Source organism: Oncorhynchus kisutch, unplaced genomic scaffold (genome assembly GCF_002021735.2).
Source record: "Oncorhynchus kisutch isolate 150728-3 unplaced genomic scaffold, Okis_V2 scaffold4050, whole genome shotgun sequence".
Taxonomy (NCBI): Eukaryota; Metazoa; Chordata; class Actinopteri; order Salmoniformes; family Salmonidae; genus Oncorhynchus; species Oncorhynchus kisutch.
In genome coordinates, this window is record NW_022265995.1 from 78,078 (window position 1) to 98,050 (window position 19,973).

Genomic DNA, 19,973 nt, shown 5'->3' on the forward strand with positions numbered 1-19,973 from the left:
TAGTGGTTTTGTATTGATTTCATGCATCTCAGAAGAGCAGAAGGAGAAAGCATTGTGTTTTTCGGAGCAGGGCAGCGATTAAAGGGTGTTATATCTGGGGTTTTGTTATATATTGAGGTTCATCGTCTTGAGCAGAAGATTCCAGGAGTGGTTGGAGCACTAAACCGTGTAGTAGATGGATAGAAGGAAGAAAGTCAATCAGTTTTACTGTTGTTTGAAGAAGATAATCTGCCTACTCCCGAGGTAAAGTTGCTTTTATATTCACACATTCGGACATTAAGCAGACAATAAGCAGACAATCAGCAGACATTTGCAAAAAGCCCTTAATAATTGTGTTTTAGGTCAGTTAGGATCACCACTTTATATTAAGAATGTGAAATGTCCGAATAATAGTAGAGTGATTTATTTCAGTTTTAATTTCTTTCATCACATTCCCAGTGGGTCAGAAGTTTGCATACACTCAATTAGTATTTGGTAGCATTGCTTTTAAATTGTTTAACTTGGGTCAAACGTGTCGGGTAGCCTTCCACAAGCTTCCCACAATAAGTTGGGTGAATTTTGGCCCATTCCTCCTGACAGAGCTGGTGTAACTGAGTCAGGTTTGAAGGCCTCCTTGCTCGCACACTCTTTTTCAGTTCTGCCCACAAATGTTCTATAGGTTTGAGGTCAGGGCTTTGTGATGGCCACCCCAATACCTTGACTTTGTTGTCCTTAAGCCATTTCGCCACAACTTTGGAAGTATGCTTGGCATCATTGTCCACATCATTTTCTATTTTGTGAAGTGCACCAGTCCCTCCTGCAGCCAAGTACCCCCACAACATGATGCTGCCACCCCCGTGCTTCACGGTTGGGATATTGTTCTTCGGCTTGCCTCCCCCCTTTTCCTCCAAACATAACGATGGTCATTATGGCCAAACAGTTCTGTTTTTGTTTCATCAGACAAAAGGATATTTCTCAAAAAAGTACAATCTTTGTCCCCATGTGCAGTTGCAAACCGTAGTCTGGCTTTTTTATGGTGGTTTTGGAGCAGTGGCTTCTTCCTTGCTGAGCAGCCTTTAAGGTTATGTCGATATAAGACTCATTTTTACTGTGGATATAGATACTTTTGTACCTGTTTCCTCCAGCATCTTCACGAGGTCCTTTGTTGTTGTTCTGAGATTGATTTACACTTTTTGCACCAAAGTACGTTTATCTCTAGATGACAGAACGCATCTCCTTCCTGAGCGGTATGACAGCTGCATGGTCCCATGGTGTTTATACTTGCATGCTATTGTTTCTACAGATGAACGTGGTACCTTCAGGCATTTGGAAATTGCTCCCAAGGATGAACCAGACTTGTGGAGGTCTACAATTTTTTGTCGAGGTCTTGGCTGATTTAGTTTGATTTTCCCATGATGGGTCGGCAGGGTAGCCTAGTGGTTAGAGCGTTGGACTAGTAACCGAAAGATTGCAAGTTCAAATCCCCAAGCTGACAAGGTACAAATATGTCGTTCTGCCCCTGAACAGGCAGTTAACCCACTGTTCCTAAGCAAAGAGGCACTGAGTTTGAAGGTAGGCCCTGAAATACAGGTACACCTCCAATTGACTCAAATTATGTCAATTAGCCTACCAGAAGCTTCTAAAGCCATGACATAATTTTCTGGAATTTTCCAAGCTGAATTTTCCAAGCCTCTCTGAACTACCCATCCCGGATCCGGGAGCGTGACTACACCCTCAGGCTCATTACCATAACGCAACGTTAACGATTTCTAAAAATCGCAAATGAAATGAAATAAATATGCCTGCTCTCAAGCTTAGCCTTTTCTTAACAACACTGTCATCTCAGATTTTCAAAATATGCTTTTGAACCATAGAAAATCAATCATTTGTGTAAGAGTGTTGATGGCTAGCTTAGCATTTAGCGTAGCATTTAGCACATAACATTTTCACAAAAACCAGCAAAGGAATCAAATAAAATAATTTACCTTTGAAGAACTTCAGATGTTTCAATGAGGAGACTCTCAGTTACATAGCAGATGTACAGTTTTTCCTGAAAGATTCTTTGTGTAGGACAAATCGCTCCGTTTTGTTACTACACATTTGGCTACCGAAACGAACCGAGAATTCAGTCACCAAAACGTCGAACTTTTTTCCGAATTAACTCCATAATATCGCCCGAAACATGGCAAACGTTGTTTGAATCAATCCTCAAGGTGTTTTTTCACATATCTCTTCATTGATATGCCGTTCGTGGAAGCATGGTTTTTCTCAGAATCCCATGGAAAAATACCAGCACCTGAGTTTTGCGCACCAATTTCCACGCAGGACACAGTGAGGACACTTGGAAAATGTAGTCTCTTATGGTCAATCTTCCAATGATATGCCTGCAAATACGTCACAATGCTCCAGACCCCTTGGGGAAACGATAGAAAGGGTAGGCTCATTCCTGTTGCATTCACAGCCATATAAGGAGATGATGCAAATCGGAGCCTCAGAAATCCTGTTCATTTCCTGGTTGCAGAAACATCTTGGTTTCGCCTGTAGCATGAGTTCTGGGGCACTCACAGTGAAAATCTTTGCAGTTCTGGAAACGTCAGAGTGTCTTCTTTCCAAAGCTACCAATTCCATGCATAGTCGAGCATCTTTTTGTGACAAAATATTGCGCTTAAAACGGGAACGTCTTTTTATCCAAAAATGAAATAGCGCCCCCATAGGCACAGTAAATTTAGTGTATGTAAACTTCCTGCCCACTGTAATTGTGATACAGTGAATTATAAGTGAAATAATGTCTGTAAACAATTGTTGGACATAGTTGCACATAGTTATTGACCTCACAATAAGCCATATTCAAGTAATTTAAACAACTTACATTACTATGAAGCGGTAGCCGTGGAGATGAACAACACATGGGTGCTGAAAGTAGGCTAATTGGAGAAGGTCTAATTCATTTAAACAGTCTTCAAATTAAACTGACTTTAGGCTACTAACAGGAACGCTTTGTGTTGGAGTATATTCCTTCCTATTGAAGGAATCAGAGGTAGGTCTATATGTAACGGATGTGAAACGGCTAGCTAGTTAGCGGTGGTTCGCGCTAAATAGCGTTTCAATAGCGTTTCAATCGGTGACGTCACTTGCTCTGAGACCTTGACAGGGCCGCGGCTTTTGTGGAGCGATGGGTAACGATGCTTCGTGGGTGACTGTTGTTGATGTGTGCAGAGGGTCCCTGGTTCGCGCCTGGGTATGGTCGAGGGGTCGGTCTGAAGTTATACTGTTACATATACCCGTTTGACAGACTAAATTCTAGGGCTATTATCCATAGATTCTGTCAGCCTATTCCTTCAGTCACCATTAGAGTTTAATATTTTCCCGGGATTTGACAAATGTGCCATCCTGAGTGGGGCAGCGGTCTAAGACACTGTATCTCAGTGCTAGAGGCATCACTACAGACCCTGGTTTGATTCCAGGCTGTATCACAACCGGCTGTGATTGGGAGTCCCATAGGGCAGAGCACAATTGGCCAAGTGTCGTTCGGATTAGGGTTTGCCCAGGGTAGGCCGTCATTGTAAATAAGAATTTGATCTTAACCCAGAGATCTTTGCCTTGATTCGGCAGTCTGGTCCAGATCATCATGGCACTTGTAGTTCTTTATGATAGCAACATTAGCAGCTAATTAGCATTTCATTTTTGAGCAGGTTGAGAGCCTCAAGTTCCTTGGTGTCCACATCACCAACAAACTAACATGGTCCAAGGCTAACATGGCCGCAAGGCACTACAGAGGGTAGTGCGAACGGCCCAGTACATCACTGGGGCCAAGCTTCCTGGACATAATTATATCTACATCTGAGAAGTTTTTGGGCCTCCAAGACTTCACATACTACTGTCGCCAGAAAATGTTTCACCCTTAGAGGATCGGTACTGCGACTGCTGTGTTAATGCTTATCAGTTGCCATGTACAAAGTATCAAAATACTAAAATACAACTTAAACCGGACTCTAAAATAATTTAATTTAAATGTTAATAGTATTTTTTTTATCACGGAAACAATAAAAAATATGGACAAATAAATAAATAATGAAATGTTAATTATATACAGGCGCCCGTGTAATCATCTGCCAGAGAGTGGCCCCAATCGTCCCGAGCCCCAAGTAATACATTTGGGTCAGATAACTCACACCGGAATCAGCCCGAGCCCCAAGTAATGCATTTGGGCCAGATAACTCACACCGGATTCGGCCCGAGCTCAATCCCCGCATCCTCGGGCCACATGATTTCGGCCGAGTCTGACTCAGCCGAGTGCCCCGACACACAGCCGGAATCCGCCCAGATCCACTGTGCTAGCTGGGGTGGGACAATATTCCACAGGCCACAATCGACAGCTTGATCAACACTATGCAAAGGAGACGTGTCCCAGAGAAGGAGCAGCAGCAGCAGGAGCAGGAGCAGGAGAGGGCAGGAACAGCAGCAGGAGCAACAGCAGCAGGAGCAGCAGCAGCAGCAGGAGCAGCAGCAGCAGGAGAGGGCAGGAGCAGCAGCAGCAGCAGCTACCCCCTTCTCATGTAATGGGGTAGGGCCAACCCAAGGATCCCGAAATGCACGGACTGTGTTAGTGGGGGAACAGGAAGTTCCCGACAGGCACGCACCATTCTTCAGAATTTTAAAAAAGCGCCAGAACTGTGCAATTAAGAAGGTAACTTTTGTGCCCGTTTAATTTTATTACTACAGGTACGTAATAGCACGTTTAAAAGTTCCATGCTAGGTAACAAATCCATTAAATTATTATCACGTTTGGTAAAGGTTTGATGTGTTATTTTTGTGTCAAACCGAGTGGAGAACGTGGTGACAAACTATTTTACAAGTCACGTAACTAGAGACGTTGGTGTTAGTGTTAGTCTTAGTGGATGTACATATTCTGCTCAGGTTCAATTTCATAAATAATCAATTTATTTGAGATTTCCGAGCTTCATGTTATCGGTTTTGTGTAAAATTCACACGCTGTGAAAATGGCGGCGCCGACTCGGACTGGGTCAACGGACTAAAGTGCAGACAATGTTACGGTTGCGCTACTGTTTTGAAGCTGAATGTAATGATTGTTGCTTTTCTACATGTGTACTAATATTCAGACACATGCAGTTGTTTCTATCTTTCTCTATACATTTGAGTATGGTGTGAACGGAAATACTGCTGGTTTTTGATTGAAACAACGAAGACGCGCGGTTCTTCAGGAAAATAATACATAGTGCTGCCTGAAACTAACTAACCCTGTACTTCATGGTTTTGGAGTCATTTTATGTGAATTTAGGAAATCTATATATTAAGTGTCTTACGTTGTGTGTCCTTTGTGTCTAATATTAATGCATCAATGTTTTCTTGTCAATGCTTACCTACCTGATCTATTGAAATGAAATCAGTTCTTGACATGGACACGAGTTCAACTCCAGATTTCTACTGTTTGAGCACATGTTCCTCTTATAGAATATTAGCTTAACAGTGTTGTGGAGCTCCTGCACCTAAATATAAACAGTACCGGTATCTATTCCAGGCCAAGTCAATCACTGAATTAGATAATTGAACAAGAAGAAATATAATATATTTTTAAAGAATAAAGAGGGTGCCAGAACTGGCAAGACAATAATGTTTGTCTGTTTCTCTTCTACTACTTGCCGACTCAGGTATGAGGCTAGTAACATCAACAGTGAGGACAAACCCAGCCCTCCTCTCTCCTTCTGCACTGAGTCCAAACCTACAGTCACTGGGTCCTGATTGCGACAGTGGAGCCCAGTTTGCACTGCAGGGTCCAGAGATGGCATCAGTGAAGTTGGAGGACTGCAGTCAAACCCTGGAGCTGAATGTCAACATTAAAGATGAAGAAGAGGAGGAGAAGATTGGGACATCTGTTTCTCATGGTAAGAGCAGGTTCTAAGTTTGTTTCATTCCAACTTCCCACTGTGCAGGAACAGTTGCAGTAGAACTGTTTCATGATGAACTGTTTCAATGAGAAGGTTGAAGTGCCCATTATTTATATTCTAACTATAGAATTAGAATAATAATTATCCATTTCAGCTTCAAAACAGTAGTGTGACCTTAAATGTAATGATTATCAGTTTCTACATGTGTAGAATATTGACACATTCAGTCTGTCTTATGTATTTCTATATGGAAATACAATTGTTTTTTGATTGGAATAATACCGTGAAGAAGGTTAAGGAAAATAGTACATAGTGCTGCCAAAAACAAACTGTAACCTTGTACTAAATGGTTTTTGAGTCTTGTATGCATTTATCTACTACAGGTTAAGTTTTAGCTCAAATGTATTATGAAGCTCCTGCACCTAAATATAAACAGTACCGGCACACAAAATGAGTATCGGTAACTATTTCAGTCCAAGTCAAGGACTGAATTAGATAATTGACCAAGAAAAAATCAAATATATTTAATAGTGAATAAAGAAAGTGCCAGGACTTTGAAGACACTACTTTTGTGTCCGTTTCTCCTCTAGTACTTGCCGACTCTGGTATGAGGCCGGTAACATCAACAGTGAGGACAAACGCAGGCCTCCTCTCTCCTTCCACACTGACTCTAAACCTACAGTCACTGGGTCCTGATTGTGACAGTGGAGCCCAGTTTGCACTGCAGGATCCAGAGATGGCATCAGTGAAGCTGGAAGACTGCAGTCAAACACTGGAGCTGAATGTCAACATGAAAGATGAAGAAGAGGAGGAGAAGATTGGGACATCTGTTTCTCATGGTAAGAGCAGGTTCTAACTAACTAAGTTTGTGTTTTTCATTCCAACTTACCACTGTGTATGAACAGTTGCAGTAGAACTGTTTCATGATGAACTGTTTCAATGAGAAGGTAGATGTTATTTCATGCTACTGAGACTTGCATGGTTTGACACCAGCACCAGAGAGGAGACTAAAGAGGTGAAGTAGACAAACTGCCAGTGTTTTAAAGTTCTATGAAACAAAACCTGAGATACTTTTAGAATAGTTGTATTCCCCTTTTGCATTGCACAGCCTATTTATATGAATACTTACAGGTAGCCTAGTGGTTAGAGCGTTGGGGCCAGTAACCGAAAGTTTGCTGGATCGAATCCCTGAGCAAACAAAGTAAAAATCAGTCTTTTTTTCCCCTGAGCGAGGCATCCACAGTTCCCCGGGTGCCAAAGACGTGGATGTCCATTATGGCAGCCCCTCGCACCTCTGATTCAGAGGGGCTGAATTACTTGCTGTTTGGGGGTTTTAGGCTGGGTTTCTGTACAGCACTGTGAGATGTAAGAAGGGCTTTATGAATATATTTGATTTTATTTGGGTTAAATGCGGAAGACACTTTTCAGTTGAATGCATTCAGTTGTACAACTTACCAGGTATCCCCTCCCCCATTCAGAAAGTATTTAGACCCCTTGACTTTTCCCACATTTCTAAAATGGATTAAATAAACAAAACATCAATCTACACACAATACCCCATAATGACAAAGGAAAAATAGGTTTTTAGATTTTTTTGTGAGATGCAGTGCTTCCAGCCCCTTGAAGCGTTGAAGGTCCCCAAGAACACAGTGCCCTCATCATTCTTTTCCCCCCACATATACTTATTAGTTCCATGTAGAACAATTACAAAAATACAATTGCATTTTCTCTTTTCACCCCCCCAACACAAAGAGAGATGAAAACATAACAACCAAACATAAAGAAATCCAATAATATAAACAAATAAAGTATAATATACAGTTGTAGATAATGCAGATTACGCTTCGACTAGAGCCAATATTCACATAAAATATAGAGAATATACAGATTTACAGTTCCAATGCTTCTACAATATCATCAGTTTGCAAAAACTCATTAAACAGATCCCAAATATAATGAAACTCTGGGGCTTTCTTCTTCACTATATAAGTACATTTTTCAAGAGCCAGGCTTGACGTTAATTATTTTTACCAATGACCAAGTGAGGGGGAACTGACATACTTCCAGTGGAGCGCAATTGAACGTCTAGCTTGTAATAGACAGAGGTCAACCATTTTTTAAATTTTCCCTCCTATGTAAAGAGATATTCTCTGGGTAAAGATTTAGGAGGCATAGCTTATGGATTAGTGGTATTGGGGTAGAGGTCATCTCAGAGATAGAGCGCGGTACTGAGCTCAAACATTTGTATCTCAGCACATTCCTTCAGGCAATGATATAAGGTGCCTTGAACATACAGGTCTGGGTTATTAGGGTCAAATTTCAAAATAATTTGCAAATAAATTCTTTAAAAATCCTACAATGTGATTTTCAGGATTTTTTTTCTTCTCATTTTGTCTGTCATTGTTGAAGTGTACCTATGATGAACATTACAAGCCTCTCTCATCTTTTTAAGTGGGAGAACTTGCTCAATTGGTGGCTGACTAAATACTTTTTTTGCCCCACTGTACATATACATATGAGATGAGTAATGTAGGGTATGTAAACATTATATTAAGTAGCATTGTTTAAAGTGGCTAGTGATATATTTTACATACATTTCCATCAATTCCCATTATTAAAGTGGCTGGAGTTGAGTCAGTGTGTTGGCAGCAGCCTCTCAATGTTAGTGGTGGTTGTTTAACAGTCTGATGGCCTTGAAATAGAAGCTGTTTTTCAGTCTCTCAGTCCCTGCTTTGATGCACCTGAACTGACCTCGCCTTCTGGATGATAGCGGGGTGAACAGGCAGTGGCTCGGGTGGTTGTTGTCCTTGATGATCTTTATGGCCTTCCTGTGACATCGGGTGGTGTAGGTGTCCTAGGTGCCCCCGGTGATGTGTTGTGCAGACCTCACTACCCTCTGGAGAGCCTTATGGTTGTGGGCTGAGCAGTTGCCGTACCAGGCGGTGATACAGCCCGACAGGATGCTCTCGATTGTGCATCTGTCGAAGTTTGTGAGTGCTTTTGGTGACAAGCCAAATTTCTTCAGCTTCCTGCCGTTGAAGAGGCGCTGCTGCGCCTTCTTCACGACGCTGTCTGTGTGGGTGGACCAATTCAGTTTGTCCGTGATGTGTACGCTGAGGAACTTAAAACTTACTACCCTCTCCACTACTGTCCCATCGATGTGGATAGGGGGTTATGAACAGCATTCTCACATAGGTATTCCTCTGGGTTAGGGCCTATTTGGGTGGTAAGCAAATTGGAGTGGGTCTAGGGTGTCAGGTAGGGTGGAGGTTATATGGTCCTTGACTAGTCTCTCAAAGCACTTCATGATGACGGAAGTGAGTGCTACTGGGCGGTAGTCGTTTAGCTCAGTTACCTTAGCTTTTTTGGGAACCGGGACAATGGTGACCCTCTTGAAGTATGTGGGAACAGCAGACTGGGATAAGGATTGATTGAATATGTCCGTAAACACACCAGTCAGCTGGTCTGCGCATGCTCTGAGGACGCGGCTGGGGATGCCGTCTGGGCCTGCAGCCTTGCGAGGGTTAACACGTTAACACGGGCTGGTTTTCTTTTTGTAATCCGTGATTGACTGTAGACCCTGCCACATACCTCTTGTGTCTGAGCCGTTGAATTGTGACTCTACTTTGTCTCTATACTGACGCTTAGCTTGTTTGATTGCCTTGCGGAGGGAATAGCTACACTGATTTTATTCGGTCATGTTTCCGGTCACCTTGCCCTGGTTAAAAGCAGTGGTTTGTGCTTTCAGTTTCATGCGGATGCTGCCATCAATCCACGGTTTCTGGTTTGGGAATGTTTCAACCGTTGCTATGGGAACGACGTCGTCAATGCATTTTCTAATGAACTCGCTCACCGAATCAGCGTATTCGTCAATGATGTTGTTGGAAGCAATGCGGAACATATCCCAGTCCACGTGATCGAAGCAGTCTTGAAGCGTGGAATCAGATTGGTCGGACCAGCGTTGAACAGACCTGAGCGCGGGAGCTTCTTGTTTTAGTTTCTGTCTGTAACTAAAATCCCAGGTTTTACCAGCCCTGGTTGCGCAATCGATATGCTGATACAATTTAAGGAGTCTTGTTTTCAGATTAGCCTTGTTAAAATCCCCAGCTACAATGAATGCAGCCTCAGGATATGTGGTTTCCAGTTTGAAAAGAGTCAAATAAAGTTTGTTCAGGGCCATCGATGTGTCTGCTTGGGGGGGAATATATACAGCTGTGATTATAATCGAAGAGAACTCCCTTGGTAGATAATGCGGTCGACATTTGATTGTTCTCATATACAACTGCGACCTGGCCAAGATAAAGCATAGCAGTGTGAACAGACAACACAGAGTTACACATGGAGTAAACAATTAACAAGTCAATAACACAGTAGAAAAAGAAAAAAAAGAGTCTATATACATTGTGTGCAAAAGGCATGAGGAGTTAGGCGAATAATTACAATTTTGCAGATTAACACTGGAGTGATAAATTATCAGATGGTCATGTGCAGGTAGAGATACTGGTGTGCAAAAAAGTAAATAAATAAAAATCGTATGGGGATGAGGTAGGTAAATTGGGTGGGCTATTTACCGATGGACTATGAACAGCTGCAGCGATTAGTCAGGTGAACAGAAGGACTTGAGTTCCTGTATGTTGTTGTGATCACGTCTCGTTAATCATAAGGCATACGCCCCTGCCCCTCTTCTTACCAGAAAGATGTTTGTTTCTGGTATTTAATACACAAAAAAACACGGTATAGAAACAATACAACGGTCCGTGAAATATACCGGTACCACGAATAAACTGGCGGTCATACAAAGCCCGGCAACAAAATACCAGCCGTCAGACACAGTCTTCAACAGAACAAACACGCACACATACATGTGTGAAACAGAGGGTTAAATACTGAATCTGTAATGGGGGAATTGAAACCAGGTGTGAAAAAACAAATGGAAAATTAAAAGTGAATCGGCGATGGCTTGAATACCGGTGACGCCGAGCGCCGCCCGAACAAGGAGAAAGACTGACTTCGGAGGAAGTCGTGACAGTAACCCCCCTTGAGCCGCGCGCCGACACCGGCCTCGGGGACGACCCCGGTAGGGTGACCTGGATGGAGACAGGAACTCCTGCAGCATCGACAGGTCCAATACGTCCTCCACCGGCACCCAGCATCTCTCCTCCGGACCGTACCCCTCCCACTCCCTCGCTAGACTCCTCGAGTCCAGTATGGCTCGAACTGCATACGCCGGGGCCCCATCGATGTCCAAAGGGGGCGGAGGAACCTCCTGCACCTCAGACTCCTGGAGTGGACCAGCCACCACCGGCCTGAGGAGAGACGCATGGAAAAAGGGGTTAATATGGTAATTGGGGGGAAGCTGTAACCTGTAACAAACCTCGTTCAGTCTCCTCAGGACTTTGAATGGCCCCACAAACCGCGGGCCCAGCTTCCGGCAGGGCAGGTGGAGGGTCGAGAGTCACCGCTACGGTCTGCGCCAGTCTTCTGACGCCTCCCGGCCCACTGAAGGTGCACATGAGCGGCGTCCCATGTCTCCTACGAGCGCCTAAACCAGTCGTCCACCACAGGAACCTCGATCTGGCTCTGATGCCTAGGTGCCAGAACCGGCTGGTACCCCAGTACGCACTGGAAGGGGGAGAGGTTAGTGGATTAGTGGCTGATGTAGAAATGCGATACCCTAGGAAGGAGACGGCCTGTTGGAAGAACAGGCATTTCTCAGCCTTGACGTACAGGTCATGCTCCAACAGTCGTACAAGTACCCTGCGCACCAAGGACACATACTTGGCGCGTGTAGAGGAGTAAATCAGAATGTCATCGATATACACCACTACACCCTGCCCGTGCAAGTTCCTGAAAATCTCGTCTACAAAGGATTGGAAGACTGATGGAGCATTCATCAACCCGTATGGCATGACAAGGTACTCATAATGGCCTGATGTGGTACTAAACACAGTCTTCCACTCTTCTCCCTCCCGGATACGCACCAGGTTGTAAGCGCTCCTGAGATCCAATTTTGTGAAGAAGTGTTCCCTGTGCATTGACTCGATCGCACTGGTTATGAGAGGCAGCGGGTAACTACCTCACAGTGATTTGGTTAATGCCTCGATAGTCAATACATGGGCGCAGATATCCATCCTTCTTCTTCACGAAAATAAACTCGAGGAGGCAGGTGAAGTGGAGGGCCGAATGTACCCCTGCCCCAGAGATTCGGAAACATATGTTTCCATTTCCTCCCCGTCTCCTCTTGCGACAGGGGATACACGTGACACCTGGGAAGTGCTGCGTCTACCAGGAGATTTATCGCACAATCCCCCCGTCGATGGGGTGGTAATTGAGTCGCCTTCTTCTTACAGAAGGCAAGAGCCAAATTGGTATATTCAGAGGGGATGCGCACGGTGGAGACCTGGTCTAGGCTTTCCACTGTAGTAGCACCGATGGAAACCCCTAAACACCTCCCCGAGCACTTTCGTGACCACCCCGTGAGAGCGGTCTGTTGCCACGAAATAGTGGGGTCATGACCGGCCAACCAGGGTAGGCCCAGCGCCACGGGAAATGCAGAAGAATCAATAAGGAAGAGACTGATTCTCTCCTTGTGACCCTCCTGCGTAACCATGCCCAGAGGAGCGGTGGCCTCCATAGTTAGCCCTGACCCTAATGGTCGACTTTCTAGGGCGTGCACAGGGAAGGGCATATCGACAGGAACATTGGGGATCTCTAAACTATGGCCAAATGATCTGTCAATAAAATTCAATCTACGAGCGCCTTATGCTGGGAATTCTGTGAAATCTCAAGAAAATTAATAAACAAAACCATGTGAGCAACCAGTGGCTCTGGGTGAGCCTGGTGCCGACTCACCTGGGGTGACACGAGAGTGCCCTGCCTGCTGCCTCGACTCCCAGAGGAACCTTCCCAGCACCGACCGGCAGTGTGCCCTCTGCGGCCACAGATGGTGCATGGAATGGCCCCGCCTCCGGTTGCCCTAAGTGCAGCACCTCCCAGCTCCATGGGCGTCGGAGTGGTGGTGCTGGGGGATGGAATCGACAGACCCCGATCTGGATGTTCGCGGGTAGCCAGCATGTTATCCAGTCGGATGGACAAGTCCACCAGCTGGTTGAATATGAGAGTGGTGTCCCTGCAGGACAACTCCCGACGGACGTCCTCGCGCAGACTGCACATGTAGTGATCGATCAGGGCCCTGTCGTTCCATCCCGCGCCGGCGGCCAGGGTCCGGAAGTCCAACACAAACTCCTGTGCACTCCTCGTCCTCTGCCTCAGGTGTATGAGACGTTCACCCGCCGCTCTACTCTCAGGCGGGTGGTCAAAGACTGCCCGAAAGCGGCGGTTGAAATCCCAAAATGTTCCAACACGGCTTCTTCTTCCCGCCATAAGACGTTGGCCCACTCCAGGTCCTTCCCTGAGAGGCAGACCACGCTTTCACGGCCTGAGGGAGGTCGGTGGACGGTTGCCAGGTGGAACACTAGCTGGAGCAAGAACCCCTGACATCCCACCGCTGTACCATCATACTCCCTCGGGAGGGCGAGCCGAATCCCACTGGGACCAGGTGAAGGAGGGGTGATTATAGTTGAAACTGGTGGTGCTGGTGGAGACGCTGGAGGAATTCCTCCTCTCTTCCATCGCTCCATGGTTTGCAGCACGCGGTCCATGGCGCTGCCGAGATGCTGGAGAATAGCAGCGTGCTGCTGGACTCGCTCCTCGATCCCTACTGAGGTACGTGTTTCTTTCAAGGATGTGGGTAACTGGTGAAAAGGAGTCAGGCACAGGAGAGTTGAGATGCGTGGACGACATATTTAATACACGAAAAAACACCAGTATAGAAACAATATACCGGTACCACGAATAAACGGGCGTAGATACAAAGCCCGGCAACAAAATACCAGCCGTCAGATACAGCCATCAACATAGAACAAACACGCACACATACATGTGGAAAACAGAGGGTTAAATACTGAATATGTAATGTTTGGCGATGGCTAGAAGACCGGTGACGTCGACCGCCGTGCGCCGCCCATGACCGTTCCTCTTATAGAATATTAGCTCATCAGTATTGTTCAGCATCGTGCCTAAATATAAACAGTACCGGCACCTATTTCAGTCCAAGTCAAGCACTGAATTAGATAATTGAACATATATTATATTTTTTGAGAATAAAGAAAGTGCCAGAACTGTCAAGACAATAACTTTTTGTGTCTGTTTCTCATTGTTACTACAGGACTAGAATTAAGTCTGAGGCCGGTAACATCAACAGTAACGACAAACCCAGCCTGCCTCTCTCCTTCCACACTGAGTGCATACCCACAGTCACTGGGTTCTGATTGTGACAGTGGGGCCCAGTTTGCACTGCATGATCCAGAGATGGCATCAGTGAAGCTGGAAGACTGCAGTCAAACACTGGAGCTGAATGTCAACATTAAAGATGAAGAAGAGGAGGAGAAGATTGGGAAATGTGTTAATCATGGTAAGAGAAGGTTCTAACTTAGTTTGTTGTTCATTCCAACTTCCCACTGTGTATGAAAAGTTGCAGTAGAACTGTTTCATGATGAACTGTTTCAATGAGAAGGTAGATGTTATTTCATGCTACTGAGACGTGCATGGTTTGACACCAGTATTGCCAGCATTTGTTTTATTCACTGGGTTATCTGGAGTGATCAGAGAGTAGACTAAAGAAGTGAAGTAGACAAACTGCCAGTGTTTTAAAGTTCTATGAAATGAGTCTGTGTAGTTTCTAACCCTTGTAATACTGAGTAGAGGATGACACGCCCCTTTTTAGCTTTCATCTCTTACCCACTTTTAGAATAGTTTAATTCGCCTGTATTGTACAGCCTACTGATATGAATACATATGTCACCCGGTACAGACAGAAGAGGACCGGCCACCCCTTTGAGCCTGGTTCCTCTCTGTTTCCTCCAAGGTTCCTGCTTTCTAGGGAGTTTTTCGTGGCCAATGTGCTTCTACATCTGCATTGCTTGCTCTTTTGGGATTTCGGGTTGGTTTCTGTAAAGGACTTTGTTACAACTTATGTAAAAAGAGCTTCATAAAATACATTTGATTGACATGTATATCACACCAATTGACTGGTTGTTCTGATATTGTTCACACAGTAGACCATGTTGAGACATTCTCTACATCCAGAGAGCATCAGCAGGAAGATCACAGAGCAAAGATGTCTCACCACTGCCCACATTGTGAGGAGATTTTCCCATTTCTACCAAAGCTAAAAATACACACAGGAGAAAAGCTTTACTCCTGCTCTGAATGTGGAAAGAGTTTCTTTCACCTGGGTACCTTAAAACAACATGAACGTATACACAAATTATACACAAAAGCACAAAAGCCAAACTCCTGCTCTGAATGTGGAAAAAGCTTCAAAACATCAACATCACTAAAACTTCATCAGAGAATACACACAGGAGAGAAGCCTTACTCCTGCTCTGCATGTGGGGCGAGTTTCTCTCAACTGGGCAGCTTAAAAAACCATGAACGTATACACACAGGAGAGAAGCCTTACTCATGTTCTGAATGTGGAAAATGCTTCAAAAGATCAACATCACTAAAACTTCATCAGAGAACACACACAGGAGAGAAGCCTTACTCATGTTCTGAATGTGGAAAATGCTTCAAAAGATCAACATCACTAAAACTTCATCAGAGAACACACACAGGAGAGAAGCCTTACTCCTGCTCTGCATGTGGGGCAAGTTTCTCTCAACTGGGCAGCTTAAAAAACCATGAACGTATACACACAGGAGAGAAGCCTTACTCATGTTCTGAATGTGGAAAATGCGTCATAACATCAACATCACTAAAAGTTCATCAGAGAACACACACAGGAGAGAAGCCTTACTCATGTTCTGAATGTGGAAAATGCTACAAAACATCAACATCACTAAAAGTTCATCAGAGAACACACACAGGAGAGAAGCCTTACTCATGTTCTGAATGTGGAAAATGCTTCAAAACATCAAAATCACTAAAAGTTCATCAGAGAACACACACAGGAGAGAAGCCTTACTCATGTTCTGAATGTGGAAAATGCTACAAAACATCAACATCACTAAAAGTTCATCAGAGAACACACACAGGAGAGAAGCCTTACTCATGTTCTGAATGTGGAAAATGCTTCAAAACATCAACATCACTAAAAGTTCATCAGAGAACACACACAAGAGAGAAGCCTTACTCCTGCTCTGACTGTGGAAAGAGGTTCTCTCTATTGGGTATCTTAAAACAACATGAACGTATACACAAAGGAGATAAGCTTTACTCATGTTCTGTATGTGCAAAATGCTTCAAAACATCAACATCACTAAAAGTTCATCAGAGAACACACACAGGAGAGAAGCCTTACTACTGCTCTGAATGTGGGGCGAGTTTCTCTCAACAGGGCCACTTAAAAAAACATGGACATATACACAAACGAGAGAAGCCTTACTACTGCTCTGAATGTGGGAAGAAATTCTACAGATTGGGCCAATTAAAAAGACACCAATGTACACATAAAGGAGAGAAACCTCATCAGTTTTCTCAGACCAGCTAAGATTAGACACTCCACTTAATTATCATGTCATTAAATAATTGGCAATTGGATCAAATGAAGAAAGTGTAGAACACTATTGTAATCCTATTGTTTCTCACTGTGAGAGAACAATGCAGAGGAAAGGGAGTGTTATAGAATGTTAGCCTCTCTTTACTGATCAGTGTGCACCTTGTCAGTTTTGTTGTGTTTTGTTAGCTTCTACTGTAAAGATATTGAGATTACCTTGAATTTGCTTTTAGGGTTGAATATCCTCTGTGAGACGTCTCACAATGGAGTCTGATGGGTGACTGGGTGGTACGGCTTCCCTCTGCAGGTTTCTGTGGGAATGAGCTAGTAGACACAACACACTGATTTTGCAAAACATTAAGGACACCTGCTCTTTTCATGACATAGATTGACCAGGTGAACCCAGGTGAAAACTATAATCCTTAATGATATACAGTGGGGCAAAAAAAGTATTTAGTCAGCCACCAATTGTGCAAGTTCTCCCACTTAAAAATATGAGAGAGGCCTGTAATGTTCATCATCGGTACACTTCAACTATGACAGACAAAATTAGAAGAAAAAAAATCCAGAAAATCACATTGTAGGATTTTTTATGAATTTATTTGCAAATTATGGTGGAAAATAAGTATTTGGTCACCTCCTACAAACAAACAAGATTTCTGGCTCTCACAGACCTGTAACTTCTTTAAGAGGCTCCTCTGTCTTCCACTCATTACCTGTATTAATGGCACCTGTTTGAACTTGTTATCAGTATAAAAGACACCCGTCCACAACCTCAAACAGTCACACTCCAAACTCCACTATGGCCAGGACCAAAGAGCTGTCAAAGGACACCAGAAACAAAATTGTAGACCTGCACCAGGCTGGGGAGACTGAATCTGCAATAGGTAAGCAGCTTGGTTTGAAGAAATCAACTGTGGGAGCAATTATTAGGAAATGGAAGACATACAAGACCACTGATAATCTCCCTCGATCTGGGGCTCCATGCAAGATCTCACCCCGTGGGGTAAAAATGATCACAAGAACGGTGAGCAAAAATCCCAGAACCACACGGGGGGACCTAGTGAATGACCTGCAGAGAGCTGGGACCAAAGTAACAAAGCCTACCATCAGCAAGGGCATTGAAGATTAAACGTGGCTGGGTCTTTCAGCATGACAATGATCCCAAACACACCGCCCAGGCAACGAAAGAGTGGCTTCGTAAGAAGCATTTCAAGGTCCCGGAGTGGCCTAGCCAGTCTCCAGATCTCAACCCCATAGAAAATCTTTGGAGGGAGTTGAAAGTCTGTGTTGCCCAGCAACAGCCCCAAAACATCACTGCTCTAGAGGAGATCTGCATGGAGGAATGGGCCAAAATACCAGCAACAGTGTGTGTGAACCTCGTGAAGACTTACAGAAAACTTTTGACCTCTGTCATTGCCAACAAAGGGTATATAACAAAGTATTGAGAAACTTTTGTTATTGACCAAATACTTATTTTCCACCATAATATGCAAATAAATTCATAAATCCTACAATGTGATTTTCTGTTTTTTTTTTCTCATTTTGTCTAAGTGTACCTATGATGAACATTACAGGCCTCTCTCATCTTTTTAAGTGGGACAACTTGCACAATTGGTGGCTGACTAAATACTTTTTTGCCCCACTGTAGTTGTTGTTGTATTTATTTTGGATCCCCATTAGCTTTCAGTAGAAAACAAGATACTGCAGTTGCAGTGGGCTAAGGAATGAAAACACTGGAGAATTTTAAAAACATTGCCTGGTCTGATGAATCCCTGTTCCTGCTGTTTCACGCTGATTGGAGGAAACCACAAGTACAACATTGCAGGCTGGTGGTGGTGGTGGTGGTATGATGGTGTGTTTTCATGCCACATATTGGGCCCCTTGATAAAAGTGGAGCAACGTTTGTGTAAAAAATCATTGCCAATCAGGTGCATCCCTTCATGGTGGCCAGGAATGATTCCAAGAACATGACAGGGAATTCAGCTTACTGCAGTGGCCTGCCGAGTCACCAGATCTCAATCCAATTGTGCATCTGTGGGAGGACATGGAAGGAGCTATTCAGAGTAGATCCACTCCCAGCCAACTTGACACAATTGTGGGAAGCATTGGAGTCAACATGGGCCAGCATCCCTGTGGAACGTTCTCAACACCTTGGAGAGTCCATACCCCGACTATTGAGGCTGTTCTGAGGACAAAAGGAGGTATAACTCAATATTAGGAAGCCATTCCTAATGTTTTGTGCACTCAGTGTATATCAGATAAAGATGTTGTGGTGATCAGTTTTCAGCATTAGTTTGGGTGAATAATTTTATATTACTCAACCATTTTGTTTAATGATAAACAGGCTATGAATTGAATACTTGTGTTTCTTAATTTCTTTTAATACTAGATTTATTTTAGTCATTGATGATGAATGTATTTGAATAACTGTATTGAAGTTAATTGATCTGGCAGGTAGCCTAGCGGTTAAGAGTGTTGGGCCAGTAACTGAAAGGTCGCTTGTTTGAATCCCGAGCCGACTAGGTGAAAAATCTGTCATTGTGTCCTTGAGCAAGCCAATTAACTCTTATTTGTCCTGTAAGTCTTTCTGGATAAAAACATCTGCTAAATGACAAGAATGCAATGAAAAATAATGTTTGTACATGAATTCATGCTGGGCAGCCACTTTTTTCTGATGTGTATAATTAAATGAAAAACTGTTTTTAGTTAAATACTGTATTTTGTCGTGGTAATTTCCTGTATTACTAAATGATGAGTTTACAAACCACACACAAGTCAGAGTTATATTTTAAACTCCATCTTTAATTATATGAGCTTCACCATAGCCATTTGACTCTCAGATCAATTCAGTGTCTATAAATGAATTCTCTGAGAGTGCTTACAAAAGAATACTTAGTATCTTTTATAGCCAAGATACACCCCTCTCAACTCACATGACGAACCACAGATCTCAGGAACTTCACAAAGACCTTTTACTTGAAAGAGGATTATCCCATAGCCAGATAGCATTAGCTATAAATTATCGTTCAGTTTGGTGTCTTGGATGAGGTTCTACTTCTCGTTCTTGGTACTTCATATTACCAAAACATTACCTCATCCAATGGCATATATCAATTGTCTACTTTAGATACTCCCATCTCAAATACACCCCACCCATGGATGAGTGAGCCTCTAGGTCATATACTATCTCAAAATTCAGACATTGTGGAGCCCTTCACATGGTTTCAGAGAGAAATTCATGATGAAGACAATGTTCAAACCTGAATTCTCCCTTTCTGATATTCTTCCTATTACCAGACATGTAAAAGACAAGCCTAACCTCTCCCCTCTCTGGGCCCTGTCGTAGAGAATCATTTCAAAATATAACACTTACAAGAACTTGTGAATTCAATATAGGCTTTTAATACAAACATATCAGAAGCCTAGATGGTCCGCAGAACACACACTTTCCCAGAGCACTGGCTCTGTCTTTATACACACACAGTATATGAGTCCATTCCATATGTTAATGAAGTTACTTCCCTCAA

General features: G+C 43.6%; 1 protein-coding gene across 4 annotated transcripts; it reads left to right on the forward strand.

Annotated features, from left to right (window-relative positions):
- The first annotated feature begins 5,692 nt into the window (after positions 1 to 5,692).
- LOC116373433 (zinc finger protein 883-like) lies at positions 5,693 to 19,162 on the forward strand. 4 transcript variants are annotated; one of them, XM_031822037.1, is made up of 4 exons: positions 5,693 to 5,882; positions 14,113 to 14,358; positions 15,002 to 15,085; positions 18,154 to 19,162. In XM_031822037.1, the coding sequence occupies exons 1-4, from the start codon at positions 5,780 to 5,782 to the stop codon at positions 18,165 to 18,167; spliced, it is 447 nt and encodes a 148-aa protein (XP_031677897.1). In that variant the 5' UTR covers positions 5,693 to 5,779; the 3' UTR covers positions 18,168 to 19,162. The 4 variants fall into 4 exon arrangements, 3 of the variants coding, with proteins under 3 accessions (XP_031677897.1, XP_031677898.1, XP_031677896.1); XM_031822038.1 differs by lacking the exon at positions 15,002 to 15,085; XM_031822036.1 differs by lacking the exon at positions 18,154 to 19,162 and having other exon boundaries at positions 15,002 to 16,666.
- The last annotated feature ends 811 nt before the right edge of the window (positions 19,163 to 19,973 follow it).